The following is a 19,667-nucleotide window of genomic DNA, read 5'->3' as shown; positions in this document are numbered from 1 at the left end:
CGACGACTGGTGGTGTCTGTCTTTTGCTTCTTGGGATGCTGGAAGAATTGCTGGTGGAATCAGGAGCTGGGCTAAGGGCTAGAGACTGACCCTAGGGATGACTCCCCCCAAGTCTCTCTATACTGATGGGCACCTGGGCCCCCAGCCTCAGACCCTTTTTTTCTTGGGAATTTTTGCTTTCATATATCATAGCAGCTATCTGACACCCTGGGTTTATACCTAGATAAGCTCCCCATCCCCCCAGTTTATACCTTGGGTCCCTGGTTGTTTATACTTTGGATCTCTGATGACTTACACTTAGGTAGCCCTCCCTGACTTAAATATCAAACCTCCCCTCTGCCCCCCACTCCCCAGCTGAAATCCCTCTGGTCACTGCCCCTCTCTCAGCTTGGTTTTGACCTCTGGCCCGCACACCTGTCTGAAACTTTGGTTTCTGTACCTGTCTCCCTCCACCTTCTAGACTGTGAGCCCAGAGAGCTGGGAAAACAGAAATGGGGGCCTCATAACCCCGCACCCCCATCCCCCATGCCCTATTCTAGGTGCTGGATCTGGGGGCTTGAGGGACATAGGAAAAACGGATGGGAAGGGCCCCCGCCTTCCGGCTCACAGTCTATTGCCCCCTCCCCACCCCACCGTCTAGATTTTTGTGTTGATCTTGCATGCGTTTTCTGTTCTCTGTGTGGTCATGCAGCTTGAGTTGTGGATTTCTTACCGTTGTTTTTTTTTTTTTTTTTTCCTTTCTTTTTCTCCATTGTGTGTTACGTATTTTTTATGTTTTGCATCCATCCATCGTCCTCATTCTCTACATTGCCCCCTACCAACCCTACCAACCCCTACCAACCTCCACCACCCACTCTCTCTGGCCCTTGCCGGTAGCCACGCCCCCTATCCTTCTCCCCTCTGGGGGGCTCCCTGCCCTCCACATTGCCTAATGGACCCCCATCCCCCCGCTCCGGCCGTGACCCCTTGGCCATACTGAGCGAGATCAGTAAGTCGGTCAAACCGCGGCTAGCATCCTTCCGCAGCTTTCGAGGCAGCCGTGGGGTAAGTGAGGCCTCGGGGGAGGACGGGGCGGCCCTAGCCCGCCCAGTGGCCGGGTGGCGGGACCCTGGGCTCGCTTCCTGCCGCCAGCTAGGCCCTACTCCTGGGTTGTCTGACCCGGATTTGCTTTGCTCTGTGCATGGCTGTGTTCCCAAGAAAGTTGGACGGGGAGGAAGGTGGACTTGGGTGTATTTTATAAGTATGCAGAGCCTGGAAGCTCTCCATGACCCGGATCCCAAACTCAGCCGTCTTCTCACTTTGCAGATGGTGGTGAATGAGGATTTCAGCCACTTGCCCCCCGAGCAGCAGAGAAAGCGGCTTCAGCAGCAGCTGGAAGAACGGAATCGTGAACTGCAGAAGGAGGTCGATCAGAGGTAAGCAGAGGCAAGAGGCAAGGAGCAACCTTGTTGTTATTAAGTGCCGTTGAGTCGATTCCGACCCCTAGTGACCCTGTGTAGGGTTTCTGAGGCTTTTTAAAATTTTTTGCGGGAGCAGAAAGCCTCATCTTTCTCCAGAGGAGCTGCTGGTGGGTTCGAGGTCCAGGGCTTATGATATAGAGTCGCTGTTTGGTAAAATGGGGCAACCAGGCGGAAGCAAATTAATTCAATTTCTGTGGTCCTTAAAAACCTTTTTCCTCAGCAAACCCAGGCCCTGATGGTTTCACTGGTAACTGTTAGCACACTTGGCAGAGACAGTTAATTCCTGGCTTGTATGAATTAAGTTAATTAAACTTCCACGGTGCTCAAAGGACTTTCTCCCCAACAAACCCTAGGCCCTGATGGTTTTACAAGTGATTCCTACCACATTTGTCTGAGATGGTTAATTACTCTTGTCAGCAAACAGAAAAAAGAATAAAAAATGAAAAAATCTTAAGGCGTTGGGGGAAATCTTGATTCCAAAATCAGCCAGCAAGAATCCAGTTTTCCTTAGGATCTTCAAAGGGAACTCTAGTGAAATAAATGGTTAAATGCTCACCTGCTTACAAAAGGTTGATGGTTCCAACCCATCTGGCCATCTGCTCCTATGAAGATTACAGCCAGTAAACCATGTGGGACTATCTATCTCTTCTATTACATGGTTCACTATAAGTCGAATTCAACTGGACGGCACCTAACAACATGATCTTAGATACAAAATCCTAGGCAAGCAAATGGAGGTATTAAAAAATAATACAACATATTGGCAAAGATGGTTCAATATTGAAAAAAAAAATCTATCTAATTCGCCACATTCATTGGCTACAAGAGAAAAAAGCATATGGATATCTCTTTAAATGACTAAAGCATTTAAAATATTAACAATAAAAAAGCCTGCCAACTTTTACAAAACAGAAAGTCTTCCATTCTTACTCTTTCCAAGCAAGAAGTTCCCCTTCCAGCTCTGTTACATAATAGGAATGACGTTTGCCACTTGCAGACAAGACAGCCAAATTCTGTCTTGCTGTTTGCATACAACCTCTTGGATAAAGCTTTTGTTGGTGCGGAGTTCCTTTTGGAATTGTAAGGTTCTTGAGGCAGCATGGCGTAAGGATTAAGGGCACGTGGTCTGGAATCAAGGCAAACTGGCCTTGGCTTCTAGCTGTGTCCGAGGCCTCAGGCATCTTGCTTCCACCATCTCCTCATCTGTAACGTGGCTCAGTTATTAGAATTTGTAGTGAGTAGAGCCCAAGTCTGATACACCCAATGGCCTATGTTTTAACCATTAAACCCAGTTGCCTTGGAGTTGCTTCTGATGAATGCCAACCCTGTGTGTGTGTGTGTCTGAGGATACGTGCACTCCATAGGGGTTTCTATGGCTATTTTAATTCATGTGGGGGAGGAAGGTAGATTGCCAGACATTTTCTCTGAGGTACCTTTGTGTGGACTGGAATTTCCAACTTTTAGAAGCCAAACATGCTATGTGCCATCCCAGGAACCCTCTTGTATCAATTACTGCATATATGAGTATGGACTTTTTGAAGCCCCCTCAACTATACAGAGAGAGAGAGAATTGGAAGAGATCAGGGCTGGTGGGGCTGGTGATGGTGGTGGTGTTAAAGTGCCATGGAGTCAGTTCTGACTCAGTGATCCTGTATAGGGTTTTCGAGAAGCGCCTGGTGGGTTTGAACTGCCGAAGTTGTGGTTAGCAGTCAGTGCTTATCCTAGAGAGCTACACCAGGACACCAGGGATGATAGTGCATAGCATTAATACAGTGTTTAATTGTATACCTGGAATTGCTCTAAATCCTTTACATGAATACGCTAGAATTCCTACATTTTCTACACATTCTGAGTAGAGCCAGGATCTCATCTTATTTATAATGTTGCTCTTGTTCAGTGCCATCAAGTCGGTTCCAAATCATAACGACTCTGTAGAGGGTTTCTGAAGAGTGGCTGATGAGTTTGATCCTTTGCAGTTCAAACCGAACTTGTAGTTGAGTGCGTATCCTACAGCGTCACACGAGGATTCCATTTATTGCTGGTGGTGGTCGTGGTGGTGGTGGTGGTGGTTATGTGCAGTAGAGTCGGTTCCGACATTGGTAGGTGCCATCGAATCAGTACTGACTCATAGCAACCCTGTGCACAACAGAATGAAACACTGCCCGGTTCTGTGCCAACCTCACAATTGTTGCTACACTTGAGCCCATTGCTGCTGCCACTGTGCCAATCCATCTCTGTCTTCCTCTTTTTCTCTGACCCTCCTCTTTACCAAACATGATAGCCTTCTCCAGGAACTGATCCCTCCTGATAATATGTCCAAAGTATGAAAGACAAAGTCTTCAACACTTTAAAGAGGTCTTGTGCAGCTGATTTGCTTAATGCAATCAAATACATTGTCTGATTTCTTGACTGCCGCTTCCATGAATATTGATGGTTGATCCAAGCAAAACGAAGTCTTTAACAACTTCAGTCTTTGCTCTATTTATCTTGATAGTGTTTATTGGTTCGGTGGTCAGAATTTTTGTTTTCTTTACATTGAGCTGCAGCCCATACCAAAGGCTGTGATCTTTGATCTTCATCAGTAAGTATTTTAAGCCCTTGTCAACTTTTCAACGAGCAAGGTTGGATCATCTGTATATCCTAGGTTTTTAATGAGCCTTCCTCCTATCCTGATTCCACCTTCTAATTCATAGAATTCATTTATTGTTGTTGTTGTTAAGTAGATTCTGACCCATAGCAACCCCATATAGAGTTTCCAAAGAGCAGCTTGGTGATCTTGAACCATCATCCTTGTAGTTCAAACGACTTTGCAGTGTGACGCATTGGCCCACAGCGCCACGCCAGGACTCCATTTATAGTGCTACATTATTACTGTTATTATTATAATTGATTTGGATGGAAGTTTACAGAGCAATTTGGTTTTCCCTTCAACAGTTCCTACACATTTCATTTTGTGGCCCTGATTGCAGCCCCCACCGCCTTGTTTACCATTTCTGGTCTTCCTTCTTTCCTATCGCTTCTTGCCTTCGGAGGTTTCTCCCTGAGCACATGCTGCCCTTTGGGTCTGTATGGTTGTCTGTTGTAAGGAGTACAGCCCTCCCTGGTGTCATTATTTACCGGATAGGCCTGTCTGCCTGGCAATGGAGCCACATGGGTGAGTTCAGGTCCAGGCTTGAAGGGTGTCTAAGGGCCACAGTCTCAAGGTATATATATGTTAAGTGCAGTTGAGTCGGTTCCAAATCATAGTGATCCTGAATAAGGTTTCCGAGGAGCAGCTGGTGGGTTTGAACCACTGACCTTGTGGTTAGCAGTCCAGCATTGATCTTGCACCACACAAGAACTCCAAATACATGGCACTACATTAAGGTGCTCTGGTAGCGTAGTGGTTACGAATCGGGCTGTGAACCACAGGTCAGCAGTTCGAAACTACCAGCTGTCCCGCGGGAGAGATGAGGCATTCTGCTCCTGTAAAGATTTACAGCCTCAGAAACCCTGTACAGGGTCGCTATGAGTCGGAACCGACTCCACAGCACGCAGCCACCACCACCACATTTATGGTGCTGAGACACCAGTGCCTGGTATTCAGTGGGCGCTCAATAAGTATTTGAATGAATCTGTCCTAGCCAGGACTTTCTGTGACGCAGTGGGGCATCCGTAGTTCAGAGGCAGAGTTCTCACCTGTGCAGGACCTGGGTTCGATTCCTGGCATGTTGCTGGGATGCTGAACATGTTTCAATAGAGTTTCCATACTCAAGATGGAGTAGGCTCAAAGGCCTGGGAATTGACTTCTGAAATTCAGCCAGCGAAGACCCTGTGGGTCCCAATGGTCTGATCCCCAGCTGATCATGGGGACGGCACAGGGCCGGACTGTGGTTCCACTGTTGTGTGTAGGGCCATCCTAACCCTCACACCAGCTCCATGAGGGATGTGTATGTGAGGTGGAGTCCATGCCTACTCATGTTCCTGTAGGGCAGGGTGGAATTGCCCATAAGGTTCCCAAGGTTCATCTCTATGGGAGCAGATCACTCAGTCTTTTTCTACTACAGAGCCACTGGGTGGATTCGAACCACCTACCTTTCGGTTAGCAGCCAAGCGCTTAATCACTGTGCCAACAGGGGCTCCTTGGTGTGGGGTAGATACACAGGCAATGTCATGGCCCTTGCTGTGAGACTAGCTTATGGAGGCATGAACTTCCTCCCAGCTTACAGAGTTTGGAAAAGCTCCAGCTGGGATTTGAAATCTGGTACTAAAAGTACTTGCATCTGGGCTGGAAACCTCTGTCCTATCTTGCTACTCGTTCGATTGAAGCCAAGCCCTGAGTTTTTGCTAGTCTTGTCACACGGGCTCGTTTCCCGCCCATCTGGCCCTAGGGAAGCCCTGAAGAAAATGAAGGACGTTTATGAAAAGACTCCACAGATGGGAGACCCCGCCAGCCTGGAACCCAGGATCACAGAAACCCTGAGCAATATCGAACGGCTCAAGTTAGAAGTGCAGAAGTATGAGGTAAAGGCAGGAACAGTGGGGGCCCCTGGGGGGGCGGGCAGGCCGGGCTGAGTCACACTGCTGGGTGTAGGGGGACGGGGGCAGCTGTTTCCCATCACCGCCTTGGGTGTGCATGGATGACCTCAACAAACCTCCAGTCCCTGAGCTGGGCTGACCCTGTAGTCTGCTGAGGACGATTGTCACGCCCCTCCTCTCAGGGTTGGCTAGCAGAAGCTGAGAGCCGGGTACTGAGTAACCGGGGGGATAGCCTAAGCCGCCACGCCCAGCCTCCAGACCCTCCAGTTAGCGCCCCCCCTGACGACAGCAACAACAGCTCACAGGACAACAAAGAAAGGTGAGTCAGGAGGAGGCCAGTCCATGGCTTGGCCCCAGGGACGCTGGAGGACTGGCTTCACCTCCCTTCTTCTCCCAACCAGCTCCGAAGGGCCCCCCTCGGAAGAGGGTCAGGATACCCCCATCTACACGGAGTTCGATGAGGACTTTGAGGAGGAGCCTGTCTCTCCCATAGGTCACTGTGTGGCCATCTATCACTTTGAAGGTGAGGATGGCTGTCGTGGGCTTGGGGGACATGCGTGTTTTTTGTGGGTGGAGTGGGGTGTCCGTGACTTGTTTCCAGTCACATTCATGTCAAGCTGACTGGGACCCCTCGCCACGACAGGATCCAGCGAGGGTACCATATCCATGGAGGAGGGAGAAGACCTCAGCCTCATGGAGGAGGACAAGGGAGATGGCTGGACACGTGTCAGGCGGAAACAAGGCGGAGAGGGCTACGTGCCCACCTCCTACCTCCGCGTCACACTCAACTGAGCCAGGAACGGGAAGAGAGGGGGGCTGTTGGCTGCTGCTTCTGGGCCATGGGGGGCCCCAGGACCTACGCACTTTATTTCTGCCCCCCCTGGCTTCGGCTGAGACCTGTGTAACCTGCTGCCCCCCACCACCCCCAACCCACGTGGACCCGCTGTGCCTTTTACCACCAATGTACATACTTGTGTGTTAGATCTTTTCTTCCTGTCACTCAGCTGCGGCAGGTTTGTTTTATATATAAAAACAAATGATCAAAAAAAATTCTTGGAGTCGGGGCTTACTCTGGGCTGGCTCCCCCATCCATGCCCTCCTTCAGGCCATACCATGAGGAAGGTCCTGAAGGCAGATGTGGGCCAGAGTCCTTGAGCAAACTGTGATCCCCAGGGAGCTGGCTTAGGAGGACATTGGACTTTATCCCTTCTATGTGCTGCGCAGCATCTAGAACAGGTTGCATGGAACAGCTACTGTGCGTCAGGTAATCCTCCAGCCTTCATCTCATTTAAACATTTGAGCTTTCATTCCCACAACCATCCTAGGGAAGTACATGGTCTCACAATAATGTTGCAGGCAGGCACAGAGAGGGCAGGCCATTTTTGAGACGTCATATAGCTTTTAAAGAGGCGGGGTCATATTGGAGCTGACTTCTGATGCACTATCTTTCAGTTTCTCGTACCACAAACCATGTGTCCACTGTACCCTACTGTGGTCTCCAGGGACCTTGGTTGTCCCAACTTTGTGTTTGTTAAGTGCCATCAAGTCGGTTCTGACTCACAGTGAACCTGTATAGGGCTTCCGATGGTCTGCTGGTGGATTTGAATGGCCAACTTTGTGGTTAGCAGTCTAGTGCTTATCCAACTCCACACTAGGAGATATACATACATAGTGGTGGTTGTGTGCTGACTCATTGTGACCCTGTATAGGGTTTCCAGGGCTTTAAATCTTTAAGGGAGTAGAAAGCTTTATTTTTCTCCTTTGGAGTGGCTGGTGGATTCAAACTGCTCACCTAGTGATTAGCAGCCCAATGCTTAACCTACTGCAAAACTCATATGCATGTTGTTAAGTGCCAGAGTCAATTCTAACTCATAGTGACCCTGTACAGGATTTCTGAGTAACAGCTGGAGAGTTTGAATTGTTGACTTTGTGGTTCACAGTTCAGTAATTATCCTACAACATCACACCAGAAGTCCATAGTCCATAGATATATGTTGTTAAGTGCCATCGAGTTGGTTCTGACCCATAGCGACCCAGTATACGATTTCCGGGGACCGGCTGGTGAGTTGGAATATATACATGAGGGGGTATCATAAAGTTCGTGGAGATACGGAATTGAAAGATAGGAGATTTTTCCAGGTGGGCAGAAGTATCCAGAGCCTCCAAACACCTGGGTCTTGTTACAGTGTAGAACATGAGTTCTAGCAAGACTGGGCCCCCCTTAATGTGGGGGAGGAGGTGGATCCCCACTGACTGTGGCTGAGGAGGGGCCTGAGGTCACTTCCTTTTTTCTATAGTGGGGTCCCAGGTGTGATGAACAGGGCCACATTCTCAGCCGTCGGGCTCCAGGCGCTGCGACAAGGTGCTAAGGAAACGTTGGAACTTCTCCAGGCGTACAGCCTGTGGCAACCCCGCGCCTCGGCTCCCCCAGAGCAGCCTCTTCAGGAAGCTGGTCGTCAGAGCCTCCCTCAGCTTGGGATTCAACTGGAGTCCTGAAGGAGGAAGCAGGCGGGCTGGAGGCGGGGCTGGACACAGGCCTCTCCCCTTCAACACCCGCCCTTCCTTAGGGATCCTGAACCAATAGTGGCCAGGAAGGATTCTGCCCCAGGTCGGGGGCCACAGGGCATCAGTGGGAGTAGCGGGGCTGCCCCAGGGTAGAGACTCTTGTGGCCCCACCCAGGATGGTCAGGTTAGGGGTTGGTTAGACTAGGTCAAACGGGAATGCCTCTGGAGACGGGGCTGCCCCAGGATAGGAGCGGTGGGGCGCTGTGCACCTACTAGGTCATTTTAGGGGGATCTGGGTGTTCTTGGGATCCTGGTGCTCTGGGGTGGGCCTGTTCCGATTGGGAAGGATGGGTGGGGCTCCGTGGGTGTGGCTCTAGGGGCAGAGTCGGAGGTACAGTCCCTGTTAGTACTAGAATTGGTAGTATAAGGCCTCCTGGGGTGAGGCCATCCCAATATGAGGGGACTCTGGGAAACGTGGCGGGCGTGCTGTCCCCTGACCAGGTTGGGTAGTGCAACCGGTTGAGGCAGATAGGGTGTTCCTGGAGTCAGGACCCGGCGCAGGCGGGGAGGAGACGCTCACCTCGCAGGCGCTGAGCTGCCACCTCGTGGAACCTGGGCGCGTCCCTGGCAATGCAACGTGCCGCACTCAGGGTGCGTAGCAGCTGCTCACAGCTCTCATCCGGCGACCCCGGTATCTCCTCGCCCTCTAGCAGGCGCACCACGGGCGCCACGTGTGGCAGCGCCACCAGGCCGGGCACGCAGGGTCCTACGGAGGGGGCGGGAATGGGCTGGGACAGATGGGCGGGGCCAGGGGAGGGGCGGGGCTTAGGACAGAACCAAGTGTTAGGAGAAACTACTGGTCCGCGATCGGAGGGCATACAGGGTGGAGCAGGACCTAGGCAAGGGCGGGGCCAGGCACAGACGGTGGAGTTTAGAATAGGAACAAGGGTTGTTAAGTACCATGATAGTGACCCTGCACAGGGTTTCAACGCCTCATCTTTCTCCCGTGGAACCACTGGTAGTTTCGAACTGCTGACCTTGAGGTTGACAGCCCGACTCTTAAACCACTACTCTACAAGAGCTTCTTAGGAGCAAGGGTGGGGACTGAGAAATAGGGGGCAGGAATTGGAGCAGAAAAGTAAAGGGAGGAGCCTAGCATAGTGGAGAACCAGGGTTATAGGTAGGGCCTTGGGCAGTGGGTGGAACCTAGGATAGAGAGCTAGGTGGGGAAGCCTAGTTGTTGTTAGGTGCCATCGAGTCGGTACCGACTCATAGCGACCCTGTATAGGGTTTCCGAGGAGCGGCTGGTGAGCTTGAACCACCGAGCTTGTGGTTTAAACCGACTTTGCAGTCCAGATCATTAACCCACAGCGCCACACCGGTGCTCTATTGGGGTGATTAAGAGTGCGTGGATTGGGGGCAGAATTAGTGGATGGAACCCAGTACAGAGAGCTGAACTTGAGTCATAGGCTGGGCCTAAGGCGAGGACCGGTTTTGGGGTCCCAATGGAGTAGGTCTGGAAGTACAAGCAAAGCTAGCTGCAAACCACCAGTCACCTGTGCTCTCGTCCAGCGCCCGCATCAGTGGCTTCAGCTCCTGTTCGAAGGCCAGCGCTGCTTCCGTGTGGCTCCGTCTGAGCTGACGCCACGTGCGCTCCAATCTGGACACCTGAGGGCACGGGAGGAGACCAGCGTTTGCCTCCCCGCCCCAATCTCCTGCATACAGCCCCTCCCTAGCCCTAAGGCCTGCACACCTGGGGCATGAGCAAGGCGCCCATGACCGCGGCCAGCCCGGGCAGGTCCCCCGTCGCTCCTGGTCGCAGAGCCAGCGCCAGCTCCACCAGGCCCCTGAGCGCGGCCACACGCTCCTCCAACGGCCCCGCACAACCCAGCACTGTCAGCGCTCCGACCAGCGCCAACACCTCCTGCCTGCAGACGTGAGGGCAAGGGTCTGGGGGCAGTTGGGGGGATTTGTGATACAGAAATGAGAGGGGATCAGAGGCGGCCTTGCCCTTCCCCCTCCTTCCGAGAAGGGGGGAGGGTGACGAAGGGAGACCGATTTGGAGACTCTGGGGGAGGGGAGAAGGTTCTAGGCTGCCGCTCACCTCTCCAAGAGCTCCAATCTTAAGGGATGGCCATGAGGCAATGTGAGCAGCTCCAAGCCAGAGTCGACCCTCATGGCCCGCCTCTGCATCTTGGTCATTCCCAGAAGGCCTGTGGTCTGGGGGGTGGGGGGTGGGGAAGAAAAGCAGGGAGCTCTAGTGACCAGACCAGAATTACTACAAGGTGTGAGGTGCCAACTGGGCCCAAAGTCCCCTTCCTTACCTGTCACCCGCAGGTGACTCACCTGGCAGTCCACCAACAGCAGGTGAAGGGCGGTGCTCTCTGGAGGGTGCTCCAGGAACATACTCCGGAGAGTGTGTAGGACCCCAGGTTCCAGGGGCTGGTTTTGGGGGCTCAACAGGCAGAATGGGGTGTCAGTGGAACAGAAAGAGACCTCAGCCTCAGGTCTCTGGAAAGTTCTATCTTTCTCATCTTCCTTCTCACAGGCCTTCCACCAAGGAGTCTCTGGGCAGTCTTGGCCAGCAGGGGTTCCCTGGGTACTGGGCATACGAGGCACCAGCTCACAGTATGTTGGGGAGCATTCAGACGCCTCAGACTGTGCCTGAGAGGGTATCCGGGCGGGCTTGGAGGGTGCCTTGGCATGAAGCTGCCCATCGGAGGCCCGAAGGTGGTCAGCAGTAGCACCCAGGGGAGCCTGGGTCTTCAGCAGCAAGGAGTCACTGCCCATTCGAGGCAAGGTAGATAGGGGCATGGCTAAATCTGCTGGGGGGGGTCAGACAAGAGGGAGTGATGGGGTACACAGAGAAGACAAAGGGCAGGGGGAAGGGTTTATGTGCTACCACCCTCCGGGTTCACATTCTGCGAATAACTGAATCTTCACAGTCTAACTGCAGCCTTCGTCATCATCGTGATGTGCCATGAAGTTGGTTCCAACTCAGCGACCCTGTTTTCCAAGGCTGTAAATCTTTATGGGAGCAGAAAGCCTCATCTTTTTCCCGTAGAACAGCTGGTAGTTTTGAACTGCTGACCTTGAGGTTTGCAGCCTGATTTATAACCACTACGATACCAGAGCTCCTTAACTGCAGCCTTGAACATCAACAATTTCACTGGTAGGAGCGCTGCACATTTACAAAGCAGCTGGGCATAATTTAACTGTCTTTGACACTTACTTGGATCTTGAAGAAGACCTTTTAAATTTGAGCACTTTGTTTGGAATCCTGCTGATTGAAGAAGGCAGGTATTGATTGAACAGAATTAAAATGGCAAACATATTATTCAAAAATGGTAGTACAGCTGCTGTGGAAAATTCTGTTGGCTCCTCAAAATGTTGAACATAGAACCTCCATCTGACCCTGTAATTCCAGCCCTAGGTCTACACCCAGAAGGAACAGAGGAAGGGATGCAGCCCAAGACTTGTGTACTAGTGCACATTGCAACACTCACAACAAACAATAGTTGGGAACCACTCAAATGTCCACTCATACAATGGTCTATACACAGCCGTAAAGAGAAATGAAGTCCTGTTGTAAGCAACAGCATGTGTGAACCTTAAAAACATTCTACTGAGTGAAAGAAATCAGTCACAAAAGGCCAAACACTCTATGATTGCACTTATATGAAATAAGCAAACACATAGAAATCAAAGATTATTAGTGGTGACCAGAAGGAGTTTTTTGTTTGGAGGGACAGTGAGTTTATGTCGGTGGTGGTAGAATGGTTTGGAAATAGATAGCAAGATTGAGCACACGTCTTCAAGAACGTGAACCATGTTATTGAATTGTACAGGAGGACGCTGTTGCATGGCATATGTTTTGTTATGTGTCCTATTTTCACCCCAGTAAAATAAATAATCAAAGAGATTATTCAAGATTCACCAAACCACATAAGGCTGGCCCGGGTTACCTGCAGTTGAAGGGTCCCCCTTGGAACTAAACCTGAGCCAAAATGAGTCATCAGTGAAATCCAAAGAAAATTCACAACAAAATCCCACTTCTCATTCACTAGGGTCGCTATTATTATTAAAAATAAGAAAAATAACAGGTATTGGCAATGATATGAAGAAATTGGAACCCTCATATGTGGATGGTTGAACTGTAAAATGGACCTGCTACCATGGGAGGCTATCAGGTTTGGTAAGGAGGAGGGTCGGAGAACAAGAGGAAGACCCCCAGCGAGATGGATTGGCCAAGGGGCAGCATCAAGGGGCTCAAGCCTGGCAACAATTGTGAGGTTAGCCCAGAATCAGGCAGTGTGTCATTCTGTTGTGCATAGGGTCACTATGCGTCGGTACCGACTCAATGTCACCTAACAACAACAACTTTGGAAATTAGTTTGGTGGTTCCTCAAACAGTTAAACATAGAACTACTATATGACTCAGCAACTCCACAGTGAAGTAAATACCCCAAAGAATTGAAAGCAGAGACTCAAACAGATACTGGTATATCAGTGTCCACTGCAGCGCTGTTCACAATAGCTACAAGTGTCCGCCAGCAGATGAATGGATAAACACAACACAGCCCATCCATACAATGGAATGATGTTATATTTAGGTGCCGTTGAATTGGTTTGGACCCTGTGTCCAACAGAATGAAATACTGCCCGGTCCTGTGCCAGCCTCACAATTGTTGCTATATTTGAGCCCATTTGGCAATCACTGTATCAGCCATCAAGAGGAATCATGTTCTGATTCATGATACAACACAGTGAACCTTAACAACATTATGATGAGTAAGATAAATTAGTCACAAAAGGACAAATACTCCAGCTGCTAAGTGCTATTGGATTGGTCCGGAAACCCGTAAAGGGTTTTCTAGGAGCCAACAGTGGGTTTGAACCGCTGACCTTGCAGTTAGCAGTCTACATCAGTACTCCATGAAGTATTGTTGTTGTTGTTGTTAGGTGCCATCGAGTCAGTGCCGACTCATAGTGACCTTATGCACAGCAGAACGAAACACTGCCTGATCCTGGGCCAACCTCACTACTGTTGCCACGCTTGAGCCCATTGATGCTGCCACTTGGCCAATCCATCTCGCTGGGGGTCTTCCTCTTGTTCTCTGACCCTCTACCTTACCAAACACGAAGTATTAAAATGAAGCAAATTAAAAAATGGGGTAGTAGTTAATCTTATAGTCCGGAAACAGAGGACCCTAGGACCATCAAGGAAGATGAGCACAAGCGGAATGTGGGACCCAATCCAGAGAAGCAGCGACACCAGAGATGGAGGCAGAGATGAGGACATGGAGAGAGGGAACAACTGAGGACTCTAGACTCATGGAAAGAGATGGATTGAGTGCTGGCGGCCAGGAGGCAGGCTTGTAGAATGTGCCCTTTGGTTGTTTAAGTGATTATATATTCCTGAGTGTTTGTGTGTACATAATCCCCAGCCCCCCAAACAACAACAACAACAAAAAAACCCAGAGGGAATGGAAGCAAATACTGTTGAATGATGACGCATGGAAGGGCTTGTAGTCATTGCAATGAAATGATGGTGTAAAGATAATGTTCTCCCATGTAAACTATCACTCAGTTCACAAAAAAGTAAATTCATAGAGAACGAAAGTAGACCAGAGGTTCTGAGGGTCTGGAAAGCGGGGCATGGCAAGTTGTTTAATGAGCACAAAGGAAGCCTGGTGGCGCTGTGGGTTAGGCATTGGGCTGCTAACCACAAAACCAATGGTTTGAACCCACCAGTGACTTCCGGGGAGAAAGATGGGGTTGTCTGCTTATATAGAGATTTACAGTCTCTGAAACCCTATGTAGGGTCACTATGAGTTGTAATTAACTCAGTGGAATGGGTTTGATTGAAAGGTTTGGTTTTAATGAGCACAGAATTTCTGTTTTGGATGGTCCAAAAGATCTGGAAATGACTAGTGCCGATGGCTACCCACATTTTAGAGCCCTAGTGGTTCAGTGTTGTAGGCTAAGCACCGGAACACAAGGATGGTTTGAACCACAACTCAACAGTTCAAACTCACCAGCTGCTCCACAGAAACCCTATACAGGATTGCTAAGAGTTGACACTTAACAACAATGCCAGTAGAGTGTGCACTCACAAATGGTTCCGACAGCAAACTTTACATTAAAGTCTCAGTCTTGGGCATAAGAAGGCGCGGTGATCTGCAGCTATACAGGTAACGTCCAAGGCAGCTATACAGGTAATGTCCAAGGCCAACTTTTACCCAAGGTCAAAGTTCAGAAGGGTGGGGAAGGAAGGTGGACCGGAAACAAGAAGCAGAGACAGGAAGTGATGTTACACGGAGGGGATTGTAATCAGTGGCATGAAACGAAGAAGTGTTATGATGTATTGAATATAAAACGATGATCTGCTCTATAGACCTCCACCCAATTCACAATAAAAAGTTTTGGATTAAAAAAAAAAAAAAAAGATGAAAGATGACAGCCAAGGAAACAGTACGGGGCAGGTCCACTCTGTAACACATGGGGTCTCCAGGACTCAGAACTGACGCGATGGCAACGAATCAAAAACAAGTGTGCATCCTTGACTTGGGATGTCTTTTGGAAGTTTTTGGCATGTTTACTTACGGGGTGATTTGAGCTTAAAACTGCACCAGTACTTTTGGGAGACTCGCTAAGAGAGGGCTTCCAAAAGTTCATGGATAAACTGGTGAGCTAAGCCCTACAATGTTCAATAGACTTCTGTGAACCCGGATGAAGACCTGGTTGGCCAGCAGTGTGGCAAGACCTGGGGACTCTTGGGCCCAGAGTCAGTGACATAGCCACAGAGGACTAGAGTGGAGAGTGAAGCGTCCAGCTGATAAGAAGGGGCACATACATAAGAACACCCACACTTGCAGATAATACCCACTTATCCTGGCTTCAGTGACTGGATGATCAGAGCTCAACCAGAAGTAAAAAGAAGAGGAAAAAAAAAAAAAGTATTCTCATACAATTTGATGAACTTGACCTACACCTATGGAAGCAGTAGCTCAGAAGAGGGAACAAGTCCTTACAGCAAGAATCATTCCCACCCCCTCCACACACACAGTAGACAGGGATGGGCAACTTGGACATTGGCTACCCAAAATGGGGGAGGAGGGCTACAAAGGCAAGAAGTGACTGGCTTACAAGCTTTCAAGAGGGAACCTAGATCCAGAGGGCCTGGAGGAAGGTAGAATCTCCAGTGAGTAGTATTCAATCTGACTAGGCGGAGCTGATGCAATGAAATGCAGACGGGTCTCTTGTGACACAATAGTGAATAATTGTTATCAGGACTGATTGTGAGGGTTGGAAATGTAAAGGTAGATGTTTTATAGCAAGGAGGGGAGTGATTAACTTTTCAGTCTAGGAGCGGAGGTCCCTAGGACCATCAAGGGAGAAGAGCAGAGAGTGGGACCCTACCCAGAGAAGCAGTGATGCCTGAAATGGAGCCAGAGATGATGACGTGGAGCTATGGAGCAGCTGGAGACTCTGGACCCAGAGAGGGAGAGCGACTGTGTGCTGAAGACCTGGGGGGTACTGGAGAAGGATGGCATGGATGGGATTGTAACCATGGCAATGAGACGATATACGATAGAATGAATGTAAAACTGATGTTCTCCCATGTAAACTATCACATAATTCACAATAAAACATTTAAGAAAAAAAAAGTTCATGGAAAATGGAATGAAAAGATGATGGAATTTCTCCATGAACTTCTGGAAGCCCTCTTGTATCTATCGGCATTTAAATGGGCTGTGTTCCAGGGATTTAAAGGAGCTCTGGTAGCACAGTGGTTAAGCGCTAGGCTGCTTGAACTCACCCAGTGGCTCCATGGGACAAAGTGTTGGCAGTTGGCTTCAGTGAAGATGACAGCTTAGGAGACTCTATGGGGCAGTTCTACTATGTCACCCAAAGTCACCATGAGTCAACAGCTACTTCAAACTGTCGTGACCCACCCCCTCCATACACAGGGTAGACAGGGATGGGCAACTTGGACATTGGCTGCCTAAAATGGGGGTGCTACAAAGGCAAGAAGTGACTGGCTTACAAGCTTTCCAGAGGGCGTGGATACTACTCCATTGAGTAGTATCCAATCTGTCTGGGTGGGGCTGATGAAAGGAGATGGGGAAAGGTCTCTTGTGATACAATAGTGAATAATTGTTATCAGGACTGACTGTGAGGGTTGGAAACGTAAAGGTAGACGTTTTGTAGCAAAGAAGGGGAATGATTGACTTTGCAGTCCAGGAATGGAGGTTCCTGGGACCATCAAGGGAGAAGAGCGGAGAGCGGGACCCTACCCAGAGAAACAGTGATGCCTGAGATGGAGGCAGAGATGATGACGTGAAGAGATGGAGCAGCTGGGAACTCTAGACCCAGAGCGGGAGAGGGGCTGTGTGCTGAGGACCAGGGGCAGGCTTGTAGTGTATACCCTTTGGTTGGTTGATGTTGCATGGAGGTGATTGTAATCATGGCAATGAAACAATATACAATAGGATGAATATAAAGCTAATGTTCGTCCATGTAAACTATCACATAATTCACAATAAAACATTTTAAAAAAACACACAATGAGAAAATAAAATGTTTAAAAGAACAACACAAAACTCTCTTGAGGTTCCCAACTCTGAGTACGGGTCCTCACAGTGACCAGAAAGAATCCCTCACCATATGAGTCTTGGGACCTCTCTTTTCCCCTTCTCTCCTGTCACTATAGCTCCACACGCCTCCTTCTGGTAGAAGGAATAAATTCTTATTCTGGCCTCGGGGCCCTTACCCTGGCTGCAGAAGGTCGCTATGAGTCAAAACCGAATCCACGGCACATAACCACCAAACCACAAAGTCCCTGTGACAACTTTGAGGGCATAATTGTCTTCATTTTCCAGAGGAAGAAGATGAGGCTACATTATCTGTTCCAGGTCACACTCGTAGACTCTTACCTGATCCAGGGGGCTCCTGTCTTGACTGCCCTATACACTCCAGACCTGCCGGCTGACTGTCACTGTACTTCCTAGTCCTGTGGGCAGAGATGGAGGCATAGTTCCAGACAAAACAAGGAAGTCCCACCACAGGCCAGAAAGCCCTGCATCCATTCATTCTTAAACCAGAGGCTCTCAGCCAGGATGATTCTGCTTTCAGGGGCAACTGGTGATGTCTGGAGGCATTTGTGGTTTGTCCCTACTGGGGTGTGTGTGTATGCTTTCTAGGAGGTAGAGGGCAGGAACGTTGCTAAACACCTTACAATGTCTCCCCATAAACAGAGAATTGTTGTTGCAAAGAGCTGTTGAGTTGTTTCTGACTCATAGTGACCCTGTGTAGGGATCTGAAGAGTGGCTGGTGAGTTTGAACTGCCAACCCTTGCAGTCTAGTGCTTATCCCACAGCACCACACCAGGACTCCCCAGCCTCAAATGTTAATAAGAACCCTTTGGAGGTTCAAACCATTAACATGCTCACTCCTAACTGAACTAGTTAAATAGTTCACAAAGAGGTACCTCAGAAGAAAGGCCTGTCAACCTACTTTTGAAATTACATATTGAAAAGTTTATGCAGCACACATACGAGGTGACCATGAGTCATGATGGACTTAAAGGTTGCTGGTTGGTTAAATGTTGATGGTGGCCAGGTTGACTGTCACAAATACCTGAGTGGCTCTCTGGGCACCGAGCTGTCTATGAGGATGTCGTCACTAACGCTGCGCCGCAAAGGTCTCTGGTGGATTACAGGCCGGGAGGCCACGGCCCCTGTGGCTTGGGACAGGGGTCGCAGGCCAGTCACGTAGCTGCGGATCAGGGCTGGCAGGCTGGGGAAGCGCTCGTCCTCGAGCTGAAAGAGGACAGGGGGCCTGCCTGGCCGGGGTCGCAGCACCACGCGGAGCACCTCAAAATGCAGGGCGGAGCCTCGCCAGCGGCAGGTGAGCACTGGGTGGCCCCCACGAGAGCCGGAAGCACGAACCAAGAAGTCTCCATCTTGATGGAGCAAAGCCTCTGCCTTCTGGCATGGGGCACAAAGGACAGGACGGTTAGGAATGGCCTCCGATCAGCAGTGAATGGTGACCGCCCCCCTCCCCGCCCCAGGAACAAAAGGCACTCCAATTAAACTTCTGTGGCAGAGACTGGGTCATGTAATCCTTGTATTATGGACTGAATTGTGCCCCCAAAGTATGTGTTGGAATCGTGTATCTATAGATGCAATCAGTATAATGTTATCACCTTCCATGTAATGTAATGTAATGTAATATAATGTAATGACCTCACATAATGTAATCTAATACAGTGTAATCATATTCCACAAAGCAACCTAGTGTAATAGTCAGTCCTTGAAGGTCATACCAGTTTAGGATACATTCTAAAATATAATCATGCAGGGAGAGAGATGGAGCCCTACTGGCCACAGGTGTCTGAGACCCAGAAGGAGAGAAAAGTGAGGCCAGTAAGTGATTTTGGGGCGCAGGTATTAGGCTCCTGTTTGATCTCCATCACCACCCTTCCCAACATCCCCAAGAAAGTGACAATTTAAATATAAGGAATGATAGTGTCAAGCCGACCAAACTTCAACACAGTCTCCAATCCCCAGCCACCCTTCCAACAGACCTTGGTCCTGAACCACTGGACCAGGACTCAGAAGTCCTCAGCCTGTCCAGGGTGGGGAAAGGTCCTCACAGATGGTTCTGGGACCCTGCAGGAGGTAGTACCTGGCGGGACAGGGGGCCATGGTACCAGGGTTGGCTGGCAAGGTCCGCTTCATCCTGTGGCAACTGCATGGAGCTCATGGGTGCAGAAGGTGTCTTTTGCATCTGTAAAATGGGAACAATGACTTGGATTGACCCTTCCATGTTCCCTTAGTTTTGGACACTGTAGTCCACATCCTACCAACTTTACAATGCACACACACACACATACACACACGAGGGTAAGTAAAAACATACTGCTATAGAAACATAGAACTCTGTACTGCAAAAACCGGAAAACCATTTGCAGAAGAATAAAACAGGACCCATATCTCATACTGTATGCAGATATAAACTCAAGATTGATCACAGACTTAAATGTAAAACCTACAACTCAGTGAAAAAATAGGGACAAACTTAAGGGTCCTAACATGGCAGAGAAACACTATCAAACACAACTGAAAACACATTATATGATTTGGACCTCCTACAAATTAGACACTTCAGTGCATCAAA

At 49.5% G+C, this 19,667-nt stretch overlaps 2 protein-coding genes across 3 annotated transcripts in view; one reads left to right on the top strand and one right to left on the bottom strand.

Moving 5' to 3' along the window:
• Positions 1 to 7,009, top strand: part of TRIP10 (thyroid hormone receptor interactor 10) — a 13,959-nt gene extending 6,950 nt beyond the window's left edge. The window contains exons 10-15 of one of the 2 annotated variants that reach the window (XM_006868879.1): positions 877 to 1,044; positions 1,306 to 1,415; positions 5,831 to 5,963; positions 6,161 to 6,297; positions 6,380 to 6,501; positions 6,622 to 7,009. In XM_006868879.1, the coding sequence (XP_006868941.1) occupies positions 877 to 1,044; positions 1,306 to 1,415; positions 5,831 to 5,963; positions 6,161 to 6,297; positions 6,380 to 6,501; positions 6,622 to 6,770 (819 nt within the window). In that variant the 3' untranslated portion in view covers positions 6,771 to 7,009. The remainder of the gene's footprint in view (positions 1 to 876; positions 1,045 to 1,305; positions 1,416 to 5,830; positions 5,964 to 6,160; positions 6,298 to 6,379; positions 6,502 to 6,621) is intronic. The other variant, XM_006868880.1, reaches the window with a different exon arrangement.
• Positions 7,010 to 8,309: 1,300 nt separating this feature from the next.
• SH2D3A (SH2 domain containing 3A) lies at positions 8,310 to 19,244 on the bottom strand. Its single transcript, XM_006869010.1, has 9 exons — positions 19,176 to 19,244; positions 18,126 to 18,475; positions 17,423 to 17,499; positions 10,830 to 11,308; positions 10,588 to 10,703; positions 10,237 to 10,411; positions 10,040 to 10,151; positions 9,064 to 9,249; positions 8,310 to 8,470 (listed from the first exon to the last, which is right to left on the bottom strand). The coding sequence occupies exons 1-9, from the start codon at positions 19,242 to 19,244 to the stop codon at positions 8,310 to 8,312; spliced, it is 1,725 nt and encodes a 574-aa protein (XP_006869072.1).
• Positions 19,245 to 19,667: the final 423 nt, after the last annotated feature.

This window comes from Chrysochloris asiatica, unplaced genomic scaffold (genome assembly GCF_000296735.1).
Source record: "Chrysochloris asiatica unplaced genomic scaffold, ChrAsi1.0 scaffold00125, whole genome shotgun sequence".
NCBI lineage: Eukaryota > Metazoa > Chordata > Mammalia > Afrosoricida > Chrysochloridae > Chrysochloris > Chrysochloris asiatica.
Note: the sequence above shows the minus strand (reverse complement) of the source record. Positions and strands in the feature narration are given on the sequence as shown.

What these genes read in the sequence shown, in the direction of transcription:
- SH2D3A (XM_006869010.1), bottom strand. Translation starts at nt 19,244, where the DNA reads ATGCAGTTGCCACAGGATGAAGCGGACCTTGCCAGCCAACCCTGGTAC. An exon ending in ACAGGAGCCCCCTGGATCAG is followed by an intron (nt 11,309 to 17,422) that starts GTAAGAGTCTAC and finishes GACCCCCCCCAG; the next exon opens with CAGATTTAGCCATGCCCCTA. An exon ending in TGCTGTTGGTGGACTGCCAG is followed by an intron (nt 10,704 to 10,829) that starts GTGAGTCACCTG and finishes CCCACCCCCCAG; the next exon opens with ACCACAGGCCTTCTGGGAAT.